This window comes from Lepidochelys kempii, chromosome 1 (genome assembly GCF_965140285.1).
Source record: "Lepidochelys kempii isolate rLepKem1 chromosome 1, rLepKem1.hap1, whole genome shotgun sequence".
In the NCBI taxonomy this organism is placed as follows: Eukaryota; Metazoa; Chordata; order Testudines; family Cheloniidae; genus Lepidochelys; species Lepidochelys kempii.
The window spans coordinates 120,427,300-120,448,077 of NC_136380.1; the positions used below are offsets into that span (position 1 = coordinate 120,427,300).

The 20,778-nt window shown below is 40.5% G+C and overlaps 1 protein-coding gene across 5 annotated transcripts in view; it reads left to right on the top strand.

Moving 5' to 3' along the window:
* MGAT4A (alpha-1,3-mannosyl-glycoprotein 4-beta-N-acetylglucosaminyltransferase A) overlaps positions 1-20,778 on the top strand; it is a 160,938-nt gene that overhangs the window by 131,913 nt on the left and 8,247 nt on the right. For all 5 annotated transcript variants that reach the window (XM_073352549.2, XM_073352542.2, XM_073352568.2 and 2 more), the window contains one exon: positions 10,992-11,070. In XM_073352549.2, the coding sequence (XP_073208650.1) occupies positions 10,992-11,070 (79 nt within the window). The remainder of the gene's footprint in view (positions 1-10,991; positions 11,071-20,778) is intronic.

Consider the following 20,778-nt stretch of genomic DNA (forward strand, 5'->3'; position numbering starts at 1 on the left):
CGTGTTAGTCTCTATTCGCAAAAAGAAAAGGAGGACTTGTGGCACCTTAGAGACTAACAAATTTATCTGAGCATAAGCTTTCGTGAGCTACAGCTCACTTCATCCAATGAAGTGAGCTGCAGCTCATGAAAGCTTATGCTCAGATAAATTTGTTAATCTCTAAGGTGCCACAAGTACTCCTTTTCTTTTAACTATAGTATGTAACCTATCACTGAAATAATGTACTTGATTATCTACTGCATCTGAAGTCCTCTGGTCTTTGTCAGTTCAGTGAGAGTCCATCTAGCATGCATCTCTGAAGAACACCTTCCAGTGGATGGATTTTCTATCTTTTTTCACAGCCTGTCATTTCCAGATTTTAAAAGGGATTTCTTAGCATGTACCATCCTGTGTCTGATCCATTACCTTCATGAGACCTGAATTTAATGCTGTCTTGCTTGTTGGTTCCCTTTTTGAACCTTTGATAACATCTCTGAAAACCATGTTCTTGATGGCTGTTAGCTCTGCAAGGAGAATCTCAGAACTGCAGGCACTTTTAGCAGACCCTCCTTTCACAGTTTTCTGCAAAGACAAGAGGTCTCTTGGGCCGCACTCCAAGTTTGTGCCTAAGGTGGTATCAGCATTCCACCTCAACCAGAGTATTATCTCCCACTGTTCTTTCCAAAATGTCATAGTTCCAAGGCCAAAGAAAAGCTTCACATCTTAGATGTTTGGAGGGCTCTGGCATTTTACCTCAACCACAAAACGTCTTTCAAATCCTCTGCTGGACTCTTTGAAGTCTCTGCTGAAAGGATCAAAAAGGGAACCTGTTCCAGCTCAGTGTATTTTATACTGGATTTTTGACTATATCAAGCTTTGCTATGGTCTTGCTAAAGTCCTTACTCCACCATAATAATGGTCCACTCCACTAGGGCTCATTCCACTTTGTCTTTTTTGAGCAACATTCCTAACATTTGTTAGTCTCTAAGGTGCCACAAGTCCTCCTTTTCTTTATTTCTGTAATGGACATTTGCAAAGCAGCAACATGCTCAACTGTACATAGCTTCTCTAGATACAATATTATTACTCAAGCTTCCTGGGATGATTCCTGCTTTGGCAAATCAGTCTCTCTTCAGATAATGCAAAATCCCACCACTTATAAGAAAATGGCTGGTGAGTCACCCACAGCGAAATGTATATGTGCACAATCACTCAAAGGAGAAAAAATGGTGTTTTAGAACAATGAAAAAGAACAGTAAGCCTGCTATGGTGATTTCTCAGAGGAAGACACATTTTAACATACATGTAATCTGATTATTCTATAGAACATTCCTTTTTTTATTTTTAAAAATCATGTAAACATCAATCAGTAAGAGAAGATTATCAAAACCAGAGCCGTTTTAAAATCTATGTATAGAGAAACGAAACACATACTATAACCTAAATAACAAGAACTACAACCATGATAAAAAGAGCTTGGAGTCCAGAAAAACCACTAATGCCGAAATCCTGGCACCATTGAAGTCAACGGCAAAACTCTCATTGACTTCAGTGGGGCCAGATTTTCACCCCCGGGATTTTATAAATAGATCAAACAGTTCACTAGGCACATAAAAACAAGACAGGAAAAAAAAAAAACTAATACTTTTTCCAACTAAGTTAAAATGCAGTTGTACGTTATACAACAATAGACTCTAAAAAAAAAAATCAAATTAAATAACACCTGTCCAATAAGTATCACCCATCGATAGAGAATTTTAATTTAAGGGAAATATTATTTCCTTTTCTCTAGTATAATTGTAGTTGTTTATATTGAATTACCAAGAAATGAATATAAAACTAAACTTTATGAAACTACAAGTGATGTTCATGTAGTTTCATGAACTACATGATACTGATCAGTATCAAGCTCACTAGTATCTTTAAGGCCAGCTGTGAAGAAAGGAAAGCCTTGTCTTCATCAAAAGTGTAAAATAAGTACATTTTATAAGTACATAAAATTTGAAAGGACATGAGGCAGAAACCTAAAGACAGAACTTGAGCTGAGAGAAACAATAATTAATTCTCTCAACCAGCATAGATTTTTGAAACGCTGGAAACTACAGTTTTTATTTGCTAGAAAAGATTACTTCTATTTCCTGACCTGATTTATGAGCCTTACAGAATCAATAGCTGATCAAAAAGGGTACAATCAGCACATGCTTTTGCACAAGAAGAGATGAAGAACTGCTGTTAGAGATTAAACAGTTTAAGTATGGAATGGAGAAGATTAAAATCACAAATGGAGGTTAAAAGTATTGACATAGATTTGTACAAATGGTTGAGGTTTTTTAAATGACACCAGAATTAGGTAGTTATTAACCCTGACCCCATACTCCATACAAGGAAGGTGTCAGGGACAGAGCAGCTTTTTACAGTTTCATTTTTGAGGTAGCTTGATGTTACATTTACAAAATAGAAATTAATATTACTTTTCATTGACAAACTTATTTTAGAATTTCCAAACTTCTGCATGTTTAAATTTGTAACTAAAATATTCTTGTACAGCTTTTATTTTTAAGAGAATAATTTAGCAATTTTCACTTCAGTTTGGAATAATATACGTGTGTGTGTGTACACGCATGCACACGCTTTTCTGAATTTTAATGTTAAATAATGATTCTGAGGCTATTGTGTAGAAATAGCAGATAGATGAGACACTATTGTTAATGATTTTAGTGACAAGAAAAATGCCACTCAAGCAGAAAAAATACATATTTCCAATGTTCCTGTCAGGATTCCCTCCCCACTCTGAACTCTGGAATACAGATGTGGGGACCCGTATGAACAACCCCCTAAGCTTATTTCTACCAGCTTAGGTTAAAAATTCCCCAAGGCACAAATCTCTTTTGTCCTTGGACAGTATGCTTCACCATCAAATGATTTAAACAAACATTCAGGGAGGGCCACTTGGAGCCCAATCTCCCCCAAAATATCCCCCCAAGCCCTTACACTCCCTTTCCTAGGGAGGCTTGAGAATAATATCCTAACCACTTGGTTACAAAGTGAGCACAGATCAACCCCTCCTGGGTTTTAGGACACTGAAAATCAATCAGATTCTTAAAAGAAGAATTTTATTTAAAGAAAAGTTAAAAGAATCACCTCTGTAAAATCAGGATGGAAGATAACTTTACAGGGTAACAAAAGATTCACAAACACAGAGGAACTCCCTCTAGGCTTAGTTCAAAGTTACAAAAAACAGGAAAAAACCTCCCTCTAGCAAAGGGAAAATTCACAAGCTAAAACAAAAGATAATCTAACACACCTTGCTTGGCTTTACTTACTATTTTTGTAATATTAGAAGCTGGTTCAGGATTGGTTGGAGGAGATGTATTTCGGCCTGGCTTCTCTCAGTCCCAGGAGAGAATACCCAACAAAAAGCACAAACAAAGTCTCCCCCTCCCCAGATTTGAAAGTATCTTCTTTCCCCATTGGTCCTTTTGGTCAGGTGCCAACCAGGTTATTTGAGCTTCTTAACCCCTTACAGGTAAGGACAAATTCTAGGCTACCCTTAGCTGTATGGTTATGACAGTTCCCATGGGTTAACACCACTTAAATCCCAGGCCAGATGTCTTAGTAATTCATGAACCAAAAGCACATCTCTACACATCAGTCAGGTCTTGCAGCTAGGAAAATGTTCTGTAGTTCAACTCCTCTTGGGCCTTGTGCTCGTTATCCACTGAGAGGAAGGCAAGCTTACTGCAGGACACCTAGCTAAATGGCAACCAGTGTACTAGCAATAGAGTTTTGATCTGCTGTCAAATAATTTTATCTTTAAGAGAAATAAAATTCTTATAAATCTGAAGTACAAGAATATACTATCATTAAGGCTCCGTGTTTGTCACCGCGGTCACAGAAGTCACAGATTCTGTGACCTCTGTGACTTCCGCAGCGGCCTGTGCGGCTGGCCTGGGAGCTGCTTGAGCCACTCGGGGCAGCCCTTGGGGCAGTCTTAGGCCCTTCACACCCTCTCCCCCCAGCAACAGGAGTTCAGGTGGGGGGGCTCAGGGCTGGGGATTGGGTGCGGGACGGTGCTTACCTGTGGGGGGGGGTGCTCCCTAGAAGGGCAACAGGAACTCCCCTCCCTCAGCTCCTAGCTCCATGTGCTGCCTCAGCCTGCAGGCACCGCCCACGCAGCTCCCATTGTCCGCAGTTCTTAACTAATGGGAACTGCAGAACTGAGGCTTGGGGCGAATTGAAGGCAGCACATGGAGCTAGGAGGTGGAGGTTGCTGCTTCCCAGGAGCCGGCTAGGGAACATGCCCCAATACTCCCTCCCACAGACCACCCACGGCACCCACCGAGCACCCATTGTGATCCACTGCTCCTGGGCCATGCCCACTCCCCCAGCACCCGCAGCACCCCCTGGGCTGCAACCCCCTCCACCCCAAACACTTGTGCTGCCCCCAGCTTTAGTCATGGGTATATAGTACAAGTCATGGATAGGTCATGGCTGTGAATTTTTGTTTACGGCCCTTGACTTGTCCATGACTTTTACTAAAAATACCCATGACTAAAACGTAGACTTAACTATCATGCATAACTTTATTTGTATTTTGTATGCATTCTTTGATTATGGTAATAGACCTGATCTGTCAAAGAGAAATTACAGATGTGTATGTGTTGTTTACGTAGAGGAAGAGAGATAAATGAAAAGGACAACTTTGGATAGAAGGAAGCCTGGAAACTCATTTAGGTCAATCATTTTTTTAAATCATATCATACTGAGATTATGCTAACTTTTGTGTGTGTTGCAGTGTTGCTACAGTGGAGCTGATAATTGCTGTAAATGAACAAAATCACCCCCTAGTGTCTAAATGTTAATAGCACAGCAGGAAAAACACTGTTACCATTGCAATTTTTTCACCATTAACTCAGAGAGCATGATGACTGTAAAGGAGTTTCTAGAGTTTCCCTTATGAAAAAATATTGGCGCGTGAGAGTGGTAAAAAGAAAAGGAGCACTTGTGGCACTTTAGAGACTAACCAATTTATTTGAGCATAAGCTTTCGTGAGCTACAGCTCACTTCATCAGGGTTATCTCATTAATATAGTGGTAAAACTCCCACTGATGATTAGGGTGTTAGAATGCATAAGGACATCAGAATAGATCTAAATGCACATTTTAAACAAGTATCTTTCTGGGCTGCTTTGCTGTAATTTTGGCTTACTTATCACTGAGACCTGTAGTAAAAGGTGGAAAATGTACTCCTGGTATGTTTTTGAGATTTCATAAATGTTTAGAAAAAAGACTACAAATTCAGTTTTGCAGTCCTTAATCTAGGCAAAACTCTCCATTAATTTCAATAAGAGTTTTATTTGATAAAATCTGTAGATTCAAGGCCTGTGTATGATAAATTCTGTTTCTGTGTTAGCATTGTGTAAACTCATGTATTGAACATTTAACAACAATTGTTAAAAAGAACAAATATTTTTCTTGAAGAGTTTACAGAGCCCATGTCCCTGAAACAAATTCTGTTCTGCTACTCCTGTGCAATTCCTATTGAACTCAGTGTATGCCACTGAAGTCAATGGAGCTTGCATGCATGTATCTGACAACAGAATTTGGCTCTGTCTCTTTCAGAGCCCTGATCCTGTTTTAGGATTTTTTTTGTCACCTATCACTTTATCAGAGAATTTCCTTGTTTGAGAAAGTAGGTGCTTAAAGTTAAGCATGTGCTGATGTCTGAATAGAGATGTTTTCCCAAATCAGGACTAGAGAGCCCTCTTTTCCTCTTCTGCTTTCTTTTAATGATGCTTTCTGCAAGGATCATTAATCACAGAAAAAAATAATTTCTTGCAGATAAAGATTTTGTGGATTAATGGCAACTACTTATCCAGCTCTAGACATATTTAACACTGACAAATTGGAAATTTTATGTCTGATTACATTTTAATAAATTGTAAATTGAGTGATTTTTCATAATTTTAGTTAAGTGATAATTCTTGAACTAGTTTTAACTGAGTGATGATGCTTACTTTACATTTCAGTTGAAATGAGGGCTTCAGTGCTAATAGATTTTACATATTTATTTAGATGCATTAAGAATAACAGAGGCCTGTTAAAGTAGTGTATTTAGATGTCACTTCTATACGCAGTTACATAGACATTAATCTTAGGAAACTAGTCCGTGTTCTATTTGTATAAATGAATGGCCTTAATAAATTCCCAAGTAGAGATACCACCTAGTGGTAAAAAATGCTGGCGTTTCTCATTCACACAGTGCGTGTTGAAAACTCAATGTTAAAAGGCATGCGTGTAGCTGAAGCCATGTCAGTCTCAGGATACTAGAAAGACAAAGTAGGTGAGGTAATATCATTTATTGGACCAAATTTTGTTAGTGAGAAAGACAAACTTTCAAGTCACATGGAGCTATTCTTCAGGTCTGCAAATGTTACCCGTACAAAATTCTCTATTACACACACTCTAGGACACCCGCCCTTACCTAGTTCCTCGGGCTCAAGGCGTAACCCGGTTGATTTAGGCACTCCCACCCTTTCCCAGTTCCTAGAGCTCCAGGTAAAAGGCATCTAACTTTATCCCTCCGTGGGCTCTGGGCTCTACTCCTCCATGGGCTCCAGGTAAACACCCATTCCCTGTGGACTTAATCTTTTGGGGATTTACGGGTGAAGGAGACTTACACAGTAATATCCTACTTAACCTCTATTTATTAACAATCACCAAAACAGAATGCACATGCTAAGCACACAATGCTCACCACTCCCAATAAGGCAGATGCACTTTTCCTGCTGGCCAGTCAGGATCAGGTAATCTTGAGGTCTGGTACCTCTGATCTTGGGGCTGTGTCCTGGAGTTGGTTCCAAAGAACTTCCTTTTGGACCTCAGTTTATATAGTGAAACTTGAGTCTTGCTTAGCTGTACCTTAACCAATCATTTTACTAAAATATTATTAAACAATTTTTAACCAATTCTAACATACTGTAAAACAATTATTTAACCAATCATACCCCACCACCCTAATTGATTTATACCTAGCAAAATTAATTATGTAACAGACAGAAACAATCAAAGAACCAGACAGAGACCATCCAGATAAACAATAGAGAAGTGGGGACCACAAAGATAAAACAATAAAGAAGTGGGGATTTCACAACCACTACTAGTGATTTCTTGCCATACAGAATGCTATCAAACTAAGTTTTCTTTAACCATCTTAAGATTTGTTCCTTTCTCTGGTAATGGTGGGTGCTATTAGGATCACCTTAACAGCCGATATTACATTGTTTTAATGCAGGGGTTCTCAAACTGGGGGTCGGGACCTCTCAGGGGGTCGTGAGGTTATTACATGGGGGGTCATGAGCTGTCAGCCTCCATCCCATACCCCGCTTTGCCTCCAGCATTTATAATGGTGTTAAATGTATTTTAAAGTATTTTTAATTTGTAAGCAGGGTACTTTTGTACTCAAACTTTTGTACTGGTGACCCCTTTCACATATCAAACCTCGCACTCACAGGTTTGATATGTGAAAGGGGTCACCAGTACAAAAGTTTGAGTACCACTGTTTTAATGTAATTTTAGATGGAATGTGAGGATGTGACTTTCTGCTGCTTAGCTAATGGCTGCTGCTGTCCTAATATGGCTGCAGACAAAGGCCTTAGGCCTTACGATATGGCTACAGGAAAAGGCCTTATCCTTACAGGAAAGGAACGCCCAGCATGACAGCTAAATGCAAGATGGAACAGATTGTTTAGCATAAGTAGCTAGCACATATTTTAATTGCCATAAATATAAAGGGAAGGGTAACCACCTTTCTGTATACAGTGCTATAAAATCCCTCCTGGCCAGAGGCAACATCCTGTTACCTTTAAAGGGTTAAGATGCTCAGCTAACCTGGCTGGCACCTGACCTAAAGGACCAATAAAGGAACAAGATACTTTCAAATCTTGGGGCGGGAAGGCTTTTGTTTGTGCTCTTTGTTTACGTGTTTGTTCTCTCTTGGGACTGAGAGAGGCCAGACAGAAATCCATCTTCTCCAACCCATCCTAATCCAAGTCTCCAACATAGCAACCAGTATAGGTTAACCAGGCAAGGCGGATTAGTTTATCTTTTGTTTTATGTGAATTTTCTCCGTGTTAAGAGGGAAGTTTATTCCTGTTTTCTGTAACTTTAAGGTTTTGCCCAGAGGGAGATCCTCTGTGTTTTGAATCTGAATACCCTGTAAAGTATTTTCCATCCTGATTTTACAGAGGTGATTCTTTTACCTTTTCTTTAATTAATTTTTTTCTTTTAAGAACCTGATCGATTTTTCTTTGTTCTTAAGATCCAAGGGTTTGGGTCTGTGTTCACCTGTACAAATTGGTGAGCATTATTATCAAGCCTTCTCCAGGAAAGGGGGTGTAGGGTTTGGGGGCATATTTTGCGGAAAGACGTCGCCAAGTGGCTTCTTTCCCTGTTCTTTGTTTAAAATGCTTGGTGGTGGCAGTATACTGTTCAAGGACAAGGCAAAGTTTGTACTTTGGGGAAGTTTTTAACCTAAGCTAGTAAGAATAAGCTTAGGGGGTCTTTCATGCAGGTCCCCACATCTGCACCTTAGAGTTCAGAGTGGGGAAGGAACCTTGACAGTAATGTAGGGGATCATTCAAGGTGAAGTGACCAGTTAACACCCCTGCAGTCACAAGACAAAAAGAGGGGTTTAGTTGGGTTACAGATTGTTTTAATAAGCTATAAATCCAATGTGTCTGTTCAGTCTGTGATTTTTATTGTCTAACAGAGTTATGAATTTAAGCTCCCACGCTGATCTTTTGAATGTGTTGTGCAGGTTTTCTTTGAGGATGCGGATTGATATAGAGTGATGGCTTTGTGAAAAGTGTTCGTTCACAGGTGATAGGGTGTATTTGTCTTTTATATTTTCCGGTGTGAGTTAAATTTGAGAGCGTAGTGATTGGTTTTACATAGTTGTTATTGGGGCACTTAGTGCACTGGATGAGATATACTACATGTTGTGACAGGCATGTGTAGGATCCACAGATCTTGAAGGGTGTGTTGTGGGGGTTGTTGATCATTGTAGCAGTGAAGATATGTCTGCAGGTGTTGTATCTGTTCTGGCAGGGTCTGGTGCTGCTTTGAGTTGGTGTGTCCTGGTCTGTGAATCCCTATGTTGGAATTCTCCCATAACTTTGCATTAAAATTCCAGTTAGTTACTCTTAATATATGCCATACACATTTATTTTTATAATCATATTAATACATCGTTTAAAAAAATAAAGTATAATTAATAAATGCAACCACGGTTCAAACAGCCTACACTGCGGAAAAATTTTGACTGTGGAGATAAATGTATTTATTAATGATGAGAAACATCCAATTTTGTCCTAATAAACCTAATGCTAAATTTAGCAGGCACTTAAATTGAGTGTTCTTTGTTAGCAAAGTGAGATCTTACAAATGTGTATTTTCAAATGTCTGTTTGAAATGTGTCCATTACCAGATGTCATAGGCATAATTAAAAATGTAATTTCTGTCACACAGTTCATCCCAGCTTTGTTACGTTACTTTCTGAAAGTGGAATTGTTGTCTTTTTCCTCCATTTCATTGTCACATTTTGGAACATTCTGTTCCCACCGTTATTAGGGGAAGCCTTGCTCAAAGAGACAATCGTGTCTTGACTCTTAAAAGTAGCACATCTCAGGTTCATCCAAGTCTCTGGTGGTAGGGAGTTCCATAGTCCATGAGCTCCTCTAAGTCCTCTCAGCCAGAAAGCTGGCTGCCACTAGGTTTAGGACCTAGAAACTGCCATATTGAATTAAGCCAATGGTTCCTCTGGGTTAGTGTCCAGTCTCTAACAGTGTCCAGCACCAACTCCTTCAGAGTAAGGTCCAGGAAACTTAATAACGATCAATTACAGAATAACCTGCCCATGGGAGAAGTGAATTCCTTTTCTCATGTTGTTAGTGGTTTACTTGTGCCCTGAAGCATGAGGGTTTCAGTGCTATAAACATTTTTTATGTAATATAATCCATCCAATATGCATGTTTACAGGGAAATTTTCTAGTTTCTTTTTTCAGAGTTGTGATGCACATCGCAATATGGTCTCTAAAATTACTCTGTAAAATACACACGGGTACCGTTGTTGCCTAACACACCTTGTTTTTCTCTCTCGTAATAAATCCGTAACCCCATTAAAAGTGGGAAACTGTTCCACAACTAGGGTGGGGGAAAGTAGCTTTTGTCTACTGCACTACATTACTTTTGGGGATTTGTTTGTTTGTAGGTTTTTTGTATGTTTGTTTATAATATGTGATCAAGGGGTTGTAGCTTTGATGAGCCATAACACTATGTAAATGTTAAGACTAATACTTATAGTTATGAATACAGACATGTGTAACTACAACTATGCTAATAAACTATGTAGCTTTGCTGTTGCATTCATGATCTCGGTTAGTGCTTATTCAGTAGCTTTTGCCATGACCAGCAAATTTCAATACAGATGACAATAACATGTAGCATTTACTATATAGCATTTTTCATCCCTAGATCTCAAAGTATGTTATGAAAGAAGTTATTTAGTATTAGTTTTGCAGATGGGAATGATGGGGTGCAGTGGGCTTATGTTAATTGCCCACAGTTAAACAGCTGGTCAGCAGTAGAGCTAAGAACAAATGCAATTTTCCTGACTCCCAATCCTGTGTTCTATTGAGTGGACCTGTTGTCTCCCAGTCCCCTTCGTCTCACAGGATAACCTTGTGGTGTCAAGACCAGCTCTATATGGTTATTTTTCTAGGGGCAAGTTCTAGTAATATGCAAATCCTATTTAAAAAACTTGGCCTAGTCACTTTTTTTTAAAAAGCAGGGTTTTTTAGTACATTAGTATATGAAACTAATTTTCAGTTGATTTTCATAGTTGAACTGGGATCATCTACCAGTGTAATTTCCATAATGTCTTTTAATGTTACTTATTAAGTCAACAGTGGCTGAGGTGTGCAGACCATTTATTTTTAATTTTTGCATTTATAGATACTTCTTTCGTAGTGGCAATCCAGAGCATCCAGGAGATATTCTACTAAATACTACAGTGGAGGTTCTGCCTTTTAAGGTATGAATACATTAATATCTCTCCTTTCTATATTAGAGTAAAAGCAAAACTCCTAATTTCTAATGACATCATTGGGCTGGGAAAATTATGGGTGTCTCTTTTATTGGAATTGAAAACCTCTTATCTCATCACATTTATTCCTCTTTACTTTAAACAGACCTTATTTACAAAGAGCAGACTTTCATTCAGAAGAAAGCTTGGTAAAAGGAAGATAGGTAATCTGGAGGAGAACAGTCTTTATTCATCTATTTTTGTTTAGCTGCTGTTTTGTTTTGTTTTAAGAATTGGATTTTGGAGGAATTGGCTTCACTCCGCTTCCTCATTTTTCATCCACTGAGTGTCCAGCCTTAAAGATCCTGCATAAATCCAGCTAAGCAGATATTTTGGTATCTTAATTGTCAAGTTAATAGAACAGAGTGTGAAACGTTCTGTTCCTTCTACACAACCAACCTGGATTTTACCTCAAGATGGCAATGCAGTGAATAAAGACCATTCCAGTCTGATGTCAGACTCTAACCACTGTACCTAAAGGAGAATCTTTAGTCTTTTTCACCACAAAAATTTCTATTCCAATAGCAAAGACATTACTCTTTTCATACTGACTGAAATAACCCTCTTTTTGAAGTAATCTAAAGTATTTGTATCCAATTTCATTGCAGTTGATACACATCTGATGCAGATATTTTTAGCTGGAAGAACCCTGACCATTGTGTCTGGAAGATTAACATATGATGATTCAAAGTGATATCAGAGCAGTGATCTTGCTAGTATTCCACTCTCCCCTACTTTATTCCCACTGCCTCCCCCACACAAATCCTACCTTCACTCATGAGATATTACTTCACAGTTTTAATCGAAACAAGACCCTCTTTCCTCTCCCCACTTCCTTGTGTTGTGAGAGGCCAAACTTATTGATGCTCATAGATATATTACAAGAGTGAAATTATAAAAAAAGAAATAACTGCTCAAAATGCAAAAATTATTTGGAAAGCTGCATAATTTCACAATAGAAATATCTTTAGCCAAATTCAGAACTGGCATAAAGAGGCGTTAAATGGAGTTGTACCCGAATTAGGCCTGAATTTGGCTCATCATATTTACATTCAACTGGGTAGAGTTAATTTGATTTAAGTTCACTAGTTTACCGTGGAGGTCAGCTGGAAAAGATAGGAAACATTTCAGACAGGAGCAGGTAAAGAGTGGTGTATCTTTGTCAAGGTTTCTCCCCCACTCTGAACTCTAGGGTACAGATGTGGGGACCTGCATGAAAAACCTCCTAAGCTTATCTTTACCAGCTTAGGTCAAAACTTCCCCAAGGTACAAAATATTACACCCGTTATCCTTGGACTGGCCGCTACCACCACCAAACTAATACTGGTTACTGGGGAAGAGCTGTTTGGACGCGTCCTTCCCCCCAAAATACTTCCCAAAACCTTGCACCCCACTTCCTGGACAAGGTTTGGTCAAAAGCCTCACCAATTTGCCTAGGTGACTACAGACCCAGACCCTTGGATCTTAAGAACAATGAACAATCCTCCCAACACTTGCACCCCCCCTTTCCTGGGAAATGTTGGATAAAAAGCCTCACCAATTTGCATAGGTGACCACAGACCCAAACCCTTGGATCTGAGAACAATGAAAAAGCATTCAGTTTTTTACAAGAAGACTTTTAATAAAAAATAGAAGTAAATAGAAATAAAGAAATCCCCCCTGTAAAATCAGGATGGTAGATATCTTACAGGGTAATTAGATTCAAAAACATAGAGAACCCCTCTAGGCAAAACCTTAAGTTACAAAAAAGATACATAGACAGAAATAGTTATTCTATTCAGCACAATTCTTTTCTCAGCCATTTAAAGAAATCATAATCTAACACATACCTAGCTAGATTACTTACTAAAAGTTCTAAGGCTCCATTCCTGGTCTATCCCTGGCAAAGACCAGCATACAGACAGACACAGACCCTTTGTTTCTCTCCCTCCTCCCAGCTTTTGAAAGTATCTTGTCTCCCCATTGGTCATTTTGGTCAGGTGCCAGCGAGGTTACCTTTAGCTTCTTAACCCTTTACAGGTGAGAGGAGCTTTCCCCTGGCCAGGAGGGATTTCAAAGGGGTTTACCCTTCCCTTTATATTTATGACAATCTTGATATCCCTTTCTCCTGGTGTTTGATTCTTGTTGTTTCGTCAAGAAAATTTTTCTTTTAAAAAATCCATATATTTATCATGTATACAATTCTAAACATCATTAAAATTATTAATTTTAATACAGTTTACATTTCATCATACTATTTTACATGTCTAAATAAAGCCCAAAGATGTATAGAAAGACAATTAGAAGCCTTTAAACGGGGTTAAAATACGTTGCCAACTCTTGTGATTTTTATCGTGAGTCTTGCCATATTCATTGTTTTTTTAAATCCTTAGTTTCTCAAGTCAAGCGATTACATGAAGGTATTAGCATTTTTAAAGGAAAACAAAAAATAAAGTAACTTTCTAACCCTTCTGATTGCAGAGAAAACTTTGAAAAGTTTGAAAGCGATATATCTTGAATTTAGCAAAGCTTTTGATACAGTCTCCCACAGTATTCTTGCCAGCAAGGTAAAAAAGTATGGATTGGATGAATGAATTATAAGGTGGATAGAAAGCTGGCTAAATGGTTGGGCTCAACGGGTAGCAATCAAGGCTCAATGTCTAGTTGGCAGCCGGTATCAAGCAGAGTGCCCCAGGGGTCTGTCCTGGGGCCGGTTTTGTTCAGCATCTTCATTAATGATCTGGATGATGGGATGGATTGCACCCTCAGCAGGTTTGCGGATGACACTAAGCTGGGGGGAGAGGTAGATATGCTGGAGGGTAGGGATAAGATCCAGAGTGACCTAGACAAATTGGAGGATTGGGCCAAAAGAAATCTGATGAGGTTCAACAAGGACAAGTGCAGAGTCCTGCACTTAGGGCAGAAGAATCCCATGCACTGCAACAGGCTGGGAACCGACTGGCTAAGCAGCAGTTCTGCAGAAAAGGACCTCAGGAATTACAGTGGATGAGAAGCTGGCTATGAGTCGACAATGTGCCCTTGTTGCAAGAAGGCTAACGGTATATTAGGCTACATTAGTAGGAACGTTACCAGCAGATCGAGGGAAGTGATTATTCCCCTCTATTTGGCACTGGTGAGGCCACATCTAGAGTATTGCATCCAGTTTTGGGCCTCCCACTACAGAAAGGATTTGGACAAATTGGAGAGAGTCCAGCAGAGGGCAACGAAAATGATTAGGAGGATGGGGCACATGATTTATGAGGAGAGGCTGAGGGAACTGGGGCTTATTTAGTCTGCAGAAGAAAAGAGTGAGGTGGGATTTGATGGCAGCCTTCAACTACCTGAAGGGGCGTTCCAAAGAGGATGGAGCTAGGCTGTTCTCAGTGGTGGCAGATGACAGAACAAGGAGCAGTGGTCTCAAGTTGCAGTGCGGAAGGTCTAGGTTGGATATTAGGAAAAACTATTTCACTAGGTGGGTGGTGAAGCACTGGAATGGGTTGCCTAGGGAGGTGGTGAAATCTCCATCCTTAGAGGTTTTTAAGGCCTGGCTTGACAAAGCCCTGGCTGGGATGATTTAGTTGGGGTTGGTCTTGCTCTGAGCAGGGGGTTGGACTAGATGACCACCTGAGGTTTCTTCCAACCCTAATCTTCTATGATTCTATGACCTGAGGACTTGTCTACATATGGATATCCAGAAAAATTAATCCAAATTAACTAAAGGTGTGAATTTGAAGGAGATTAGCTAAACCACATTCACTTCCAAAGTGAATTAAAATAAACCCAATTAAGGCCACTTTAATTCTGAATAACAGTGTCCAAACAGTGATTTAATGTGCTTTAATTAAACCACTTCACCTTTAGATAATTTAGATTAATTTTCCTGGATGTCCCCATGTAAGATAGCTGTTGGTATACCATAAAGGCTCATAATATAAAAGGCAAAAAAAGAACTCAACATATATTTGAACTCATTATTTTTCACATAAACTCCTAATTATTGAGGCCTGACATAGGATGTTTGAACACCTGAGTTTGGCAATACTGTAACTCTAAGCCAACAGTTTATAGACGCAACTGCTCTATTCAAAAATCCTCCATACAAGAAAGGAAAGATCATCCATAAACCGAATATATATTCCCCACTTCTCCAGGCATGTTATTCCTGCGTTCAGTTTTCCCTTTGCTTTGTTCTTGCCGAGGCAGGGTCAGTTTTGTCAATCATTGGGTAGGGACTGGTTCCCCATTCAAAAAAAAACCTGCAATTCAGTCTGCCTTCTGTGAGCAGAAACAGGCTGTTTCCAGACTTCCTGCTTCCCAAAAATAGAGAGCATAGGAAAAAAGCCTACTTAAAATTGCCAGTTTGGTTCTGAATATCATGCTCTTTTTTCCCCGTCATGTTTAATGATAAAGCTTTCAGGTTTTGTTTCTCAGGGCTTAGGCTAGGCTTGCTCAAAAGCATGCGTCAACAGCCTCACCCACAGGAGCTCGAGATATAGTAGCAAAACCCAAGAAGTAGCCTGGAACAAAGGGATCCTGAGATCATCTCCCCTTCAGCCTTGCCTGGCTGAGGGAGTTTTGCATCTTCTATACCCAGGAGCAGCCTTTGCTCTCCTGCTCTGGCTGCTAGCTATAACTACCAGCTCCCAGTGCTGGCCACCAGTAGGAACAGCTCCCCTGCTCTCAGCACAGTGCCACAGCACGAAGCATACACCCTACCAGCACTAAGGTAACAGCACTACAATGGCTGGTGGCCCTGCAGGAAGCAGACCCAGCTCAGGTGGCCCCAAGGATTTCCAGCTCTGTTTTGACCTGTGAACCACAGACTCCAGCAGGGCTGAATCCAAATTCAGTGGCTGATGCCGGACAGAAACTTAAAGCTGAGTTCAGTAAAAATCTTTCAAATCCGAGAATTCCTACAGGATGGATTGGCTCTAGGTCTTAAAGCAACACACTCCAAAAACCATTTTCAGCCATCTTTTTAGTAATAGAAGAAGCAAACCTTAATGGATTTCCTCTCATCCACCTATCAAGCATTTTTGATTAATCACCAGGAATTCCCCAGAGTAGAGCCTTTGGATTTAGATCATCTGACCCTGGATGAAATTACTAGACTGTTGTTCACATTGCTTTCTTCAGTTTCATTTTTCTATCTCTTTATTAAAGTGAGTTTACTGGTGTCCATCCCCTTTGTACATGGAGGCATTGTGCCTTTTCTAGAGGCATTGTGTATTGAAGAATCACAAATATTGTATTTTTCATATTGATCAGGTGGCTCTTCATCTCAAATATTTTTTTACCAAAAGTAAATTAGGAATTTCACAGATCCCAGGAGATAGTCCTCCCATCATTCTCTACAAAGTCTACGCATCCAAAAGAAAAGCTCCAGCAAATATTTTATTTCCACCAAGCTGTTAAGATCTACCTGGCAAGAATGTAAATGTATAGAAAAGTCATCCTGCAACAAGAGCCAAAAAAAAGCATCTAAAGCATTAATTGCTAGATAGCTGAAGTATTGCATTAAAGAAGCCTATGAAGCAGGCTTACAGGAAAGATAAAGCTCTTCAGACAAGGACATTATTTACTTCCTGGACTGGTAAATTGTTTGTGTTGAATAAAGGCATTGGTAGGGCAGCAACAGTCACCTAATTAAGCATTCACCAGGGCGTAGGAGATGGACACGGGCCTTGACAGATGCTGCCTTAGCAGGAGGGTATTGCATACTGTGATACCTAAAAAGAAAAGGAGTACTTGTGGCACCTTAGAGACTAACCAACTTATTTGAATATAAGCTTTCATGAGCTACAGCTCACTTCATCGGATGCATACTGTGGAAAGTATAGAAGATTTTTTTTATACACACAAAGCATGAAAAAATGGGTGTGTATAAAACAAACCACTACAAAAGGTTTTCTCTCCCCGCACCCCACTCTCTCGCTGGCAATAGCCCATCCAAAGCGATCACTCTCCTTACAATGTGTATGATAATCAAGTTGGGCCATTTCCAGCACAAATCCAGGTTTTCTCCCTCCCCCCCTCCCCCCCCAACCCACTCTCCTGTTGGTAATAGCTTATCTAAAGTGATCACTCTCCTTACAATGTGTATGATAATCAAGGTAGGCCATTTCCAGCACAAATCCAGGGTTTAACACGAACGTCTGAGGAAGGGGGGAGGGGTAGGAAAAACAAGGGGAAATAGGTTACCTTGCATAATGACTTAGCCACTCCCAGTCTCTATTCAAGCCTAAGTTAATTGTATCCAATTTGCAAATGAATTCCAATTCAACAGTCTCTCGCTGGAGTCTGGTTTTGAAGTTTTTTTGTTGTAATATCGCAACTTTCATGTCTGTAATCGCGTGACCAGAGAGATTGAAGTGTTCTCCGACTGGTTTATGAATGTTATAATTCTTGACATCTGATTTGTGTCCATTTATTCTTTTACGTACAGATTGTCCAGTTTGCCCAATGTACATGGCAGAGGGGCATTGCTGGCACATGATGGCATATCTCACATTGGTGGATGTGCAGGTGAACAAGCCTCTGATAGTGTGGCTGATGTTATTAGGCCCTGTGATGGGAGCACAGTTGGCAACGGGCTTTGTTGCAAGGATAGGTTCCTGGGTTAGTGGTTCTGTTGTGTGGTATGTGGTTGCTGGTGAGTATTTGCTTCAGGATGGGGGGGGCTGTCTGTAGGCAAGGACTGGCCTGTCTCCCAAGATTTGTGAGAGTGTTGAGTCATCCTTCAGGATAGGTTGTAGATCCTTAATGCGTTGGAGGGGTTTTAGTTGGGGGCTGAAGGTGACGGCTAGTGGCGTTCTGTTATTTTCTTTGTTAGGCCTGTCCTGTAGTAGGTGACTTCTGGGAACTCTTCTGGCTCTATCAATCTGTTTCTTCACTTCCGCACGTGGTATTGTAGTTGTAAGAATGCTTGATAGAGATCTTGTAGGTGTTTGTCTCTGAGGGGTTGGAGCAAATGCGGTTGTATCGCAGAGCTTGGCTGTAGACAATGGATCGTGTGGTGTGGTCAGGGTGAAAGCTGCAAGCATGTAGGTAGGAATAGTGGTCAGTAGGTTTCTGGTATAGGGTGGTGTTTATGTGACCATCGTTTATTAGCACTGTAGTGTCCAGGAAGTGGATCTCTTGTGTGGACTGGACCAGGCTGAGGTTGATGGTGGGATGGAAATTGTTGAAATCATGGTGGAATTCCTCAAGGGCTTCTTTTCCATGGGTCCAGATGATGAAGATGTCATCAGTATAGCGCAAGTAGAGTAGGGGCGTTAGGGGACGAGAGCTGAGGAAGCGTTGTTCTAAGTCAGCCATAAAAATGTTGGCATACTGTGGGGCCATGCAGGTACCCATAGCAGTGCCGCTGATTTGAAGGTATACATTGTCCCCAAATGTAAAATAGTTATGGGTAAGGACAAAGTCATACAATTCAGCCACCAGGTTAGCCGTGACATTATCGGGGGTAGTGTTCTTGACAGCTTGTAGTCCATTTTTGTGTGGAATGTTGGTGTAGAGGGCTTCTACATCCATAGTGGCCAGGATGGTGTTATCAGGAAGATCACCGATGGATTGTAGTTTCCTCAGGAAGTCAGTGGTGTCTCGAAGGTAGCTGGGAGTGCTGGTAGCGTAGGGCCTGAGGAGGGAGTCTACATAGCCAGACAATCCTGCTGTCAGGGTGCCAGTGCCTGAGATGATGGGGCGCCCAGGATTTCCAGGTTTATGGATCTTGGGTAGTAGATAGAATATCCCAGGTCGGGGTTCCAGGAGTGTGTCTGTGCGGATTTGATCTTGTGCTTTTTCAGGGAGTTTCTTGAGCAAATGCTGTAGTTTCTTTTGGTAACTCTCAGTGGGATCAGAGGGTAATGGCTTGTAGAAAGTGGTGTTGGAGAGCTGCTGAGCAGCCTCTTGTTCATATTCCGACCTGTTCATGATGACAACAGCACCTCCTTTGTCAGCCTTTTTGGTTATGATGTCAGTTGTTTCTGAGGCTGTGGATGGCATTGTGTTCTGCATGGCTGAGGTTGTGGGGCAAGTGATGCTGCTTTTCCACAATTTCAGCCCGTGCACGTCAGCGGAAGCACTCTATGTAGAAGTCCAGTCTGCTGTCTCGACCTTCAGGAGGAGTCCACCTAGAATCCTTCTTTTTGTAGTGTTGGTAGGGAGGTCTCTGTGGATTAGTATGTTGTTCAGAGGTGTGTTGGAAATATTCCTTGAGTCGGAGACGTCGAAAATAGGATTCTAGGTCACCACAGAACTGTGTCATGTTCGTGGGGATGGAGGGGCAGAAGGAGATGCCCCAAGATAGGACAGCTGCTTCTGCTGGGCTAAGAGTATAGTTGGGTTGAGGGAACCATCTCTGTGGCCCCTTGTGGCATGTAGTAGTTTAGAAAGTTTAGTGTCCTTTTTCTTTTGTAGAGAAGCAAAGTGTGTGTTGTAAATGGCTTGTCTAGTTTTAGTAAAGACCAGCCACGAGGAAGTTTGTGTGGAAGGTTGGTTTTTTATGAGACTATCCATTTTTGAGAGCTCATTCTTTATCTTTCCCTGTTTGCTGTAGAGATGTTGATCAGGCGGTTCCGCAGTTTCTTGGAGAGCGTGTGACACAAGCTGTCAGCATAGTCTGTGTGATATGTAGATTGTAATGGATTTTTTACCTTCAGTCCTTTTGGTACGATGTCCATCTGTTTGCATTTGGAAAGGAAGATTGTCTGTCTGTATCTGTACAAGTTTTTTCATGCAGTTGATAGATTTCCACTCCATACGGCTAAATGCAGTGCCTTGCATAATGACAGGTTTCAGAGTAACAGCCGTGTTAGTCTGTATTCGCAAAAAGAAAAGGAGTACTTGTGGCACCTTAGAGACTAACCAATTTATCTGAGCATAAGCTTTCGTGAGCTACAGCTCACTTCATCAGATGCATACTGTGGAAAGTATAGAAGATCTTTTTATACAGAGAGTCTCTACATAAAAGAATAAATGGACACAAATCAGATGTCAAGTATTATAACATTCATAAACCAGTCGGAGAACACTTCAATCTCTCTGGTCACGTGATTACAGACATGAAAGTTGCGATATTACAACAAAAAAACTTCAAAACCAGACTCCAGCGAGAGACTGTTGAATTGGAATTCATTTGCAAATTGGATACAATTAACTTAGGCTTGAATAGAGACTGGGAGTGGCTAAGTCATTATGCAAGGTAACCTATTTCCCCTTGTTTTTTCCTACCCCTCCCCCCTTCCTCAGACGTTCGTGTTAAACCCTGGATTTGTGCTGGAAATGGCCCACCTTGATTATCATACACATTGTAAGGAGAGTGATCACTTTAGATAAGCTATTACCAACAGGAGAGTGGGTTTGTGGGGAGGGGGGGAGGGAGAAAACCTGGATTTGTGCTGGAAATGGCCCAACTTGATTATCATACACATTGTAAGGAGAGTGATTGCTTTGGATGGGCTATTGCCAGTGGGAGAGTGGGGTGGGGGGAGAGAAATCCTTTTGTAGTGGTAAACACCCATTTTTTCATGCTTTGTGTGTATAAAAAGATCTTCTACACTTTCCACAGTATGCATCCGATGAAGTGAGCTGTAGCTCACGAAAGCTTATGCTCAAATAAATTGTTTAGTCTCTAAGGTGCCACAAGTCCTCCTTTTCTTTTTGCGAATACAGACTAAC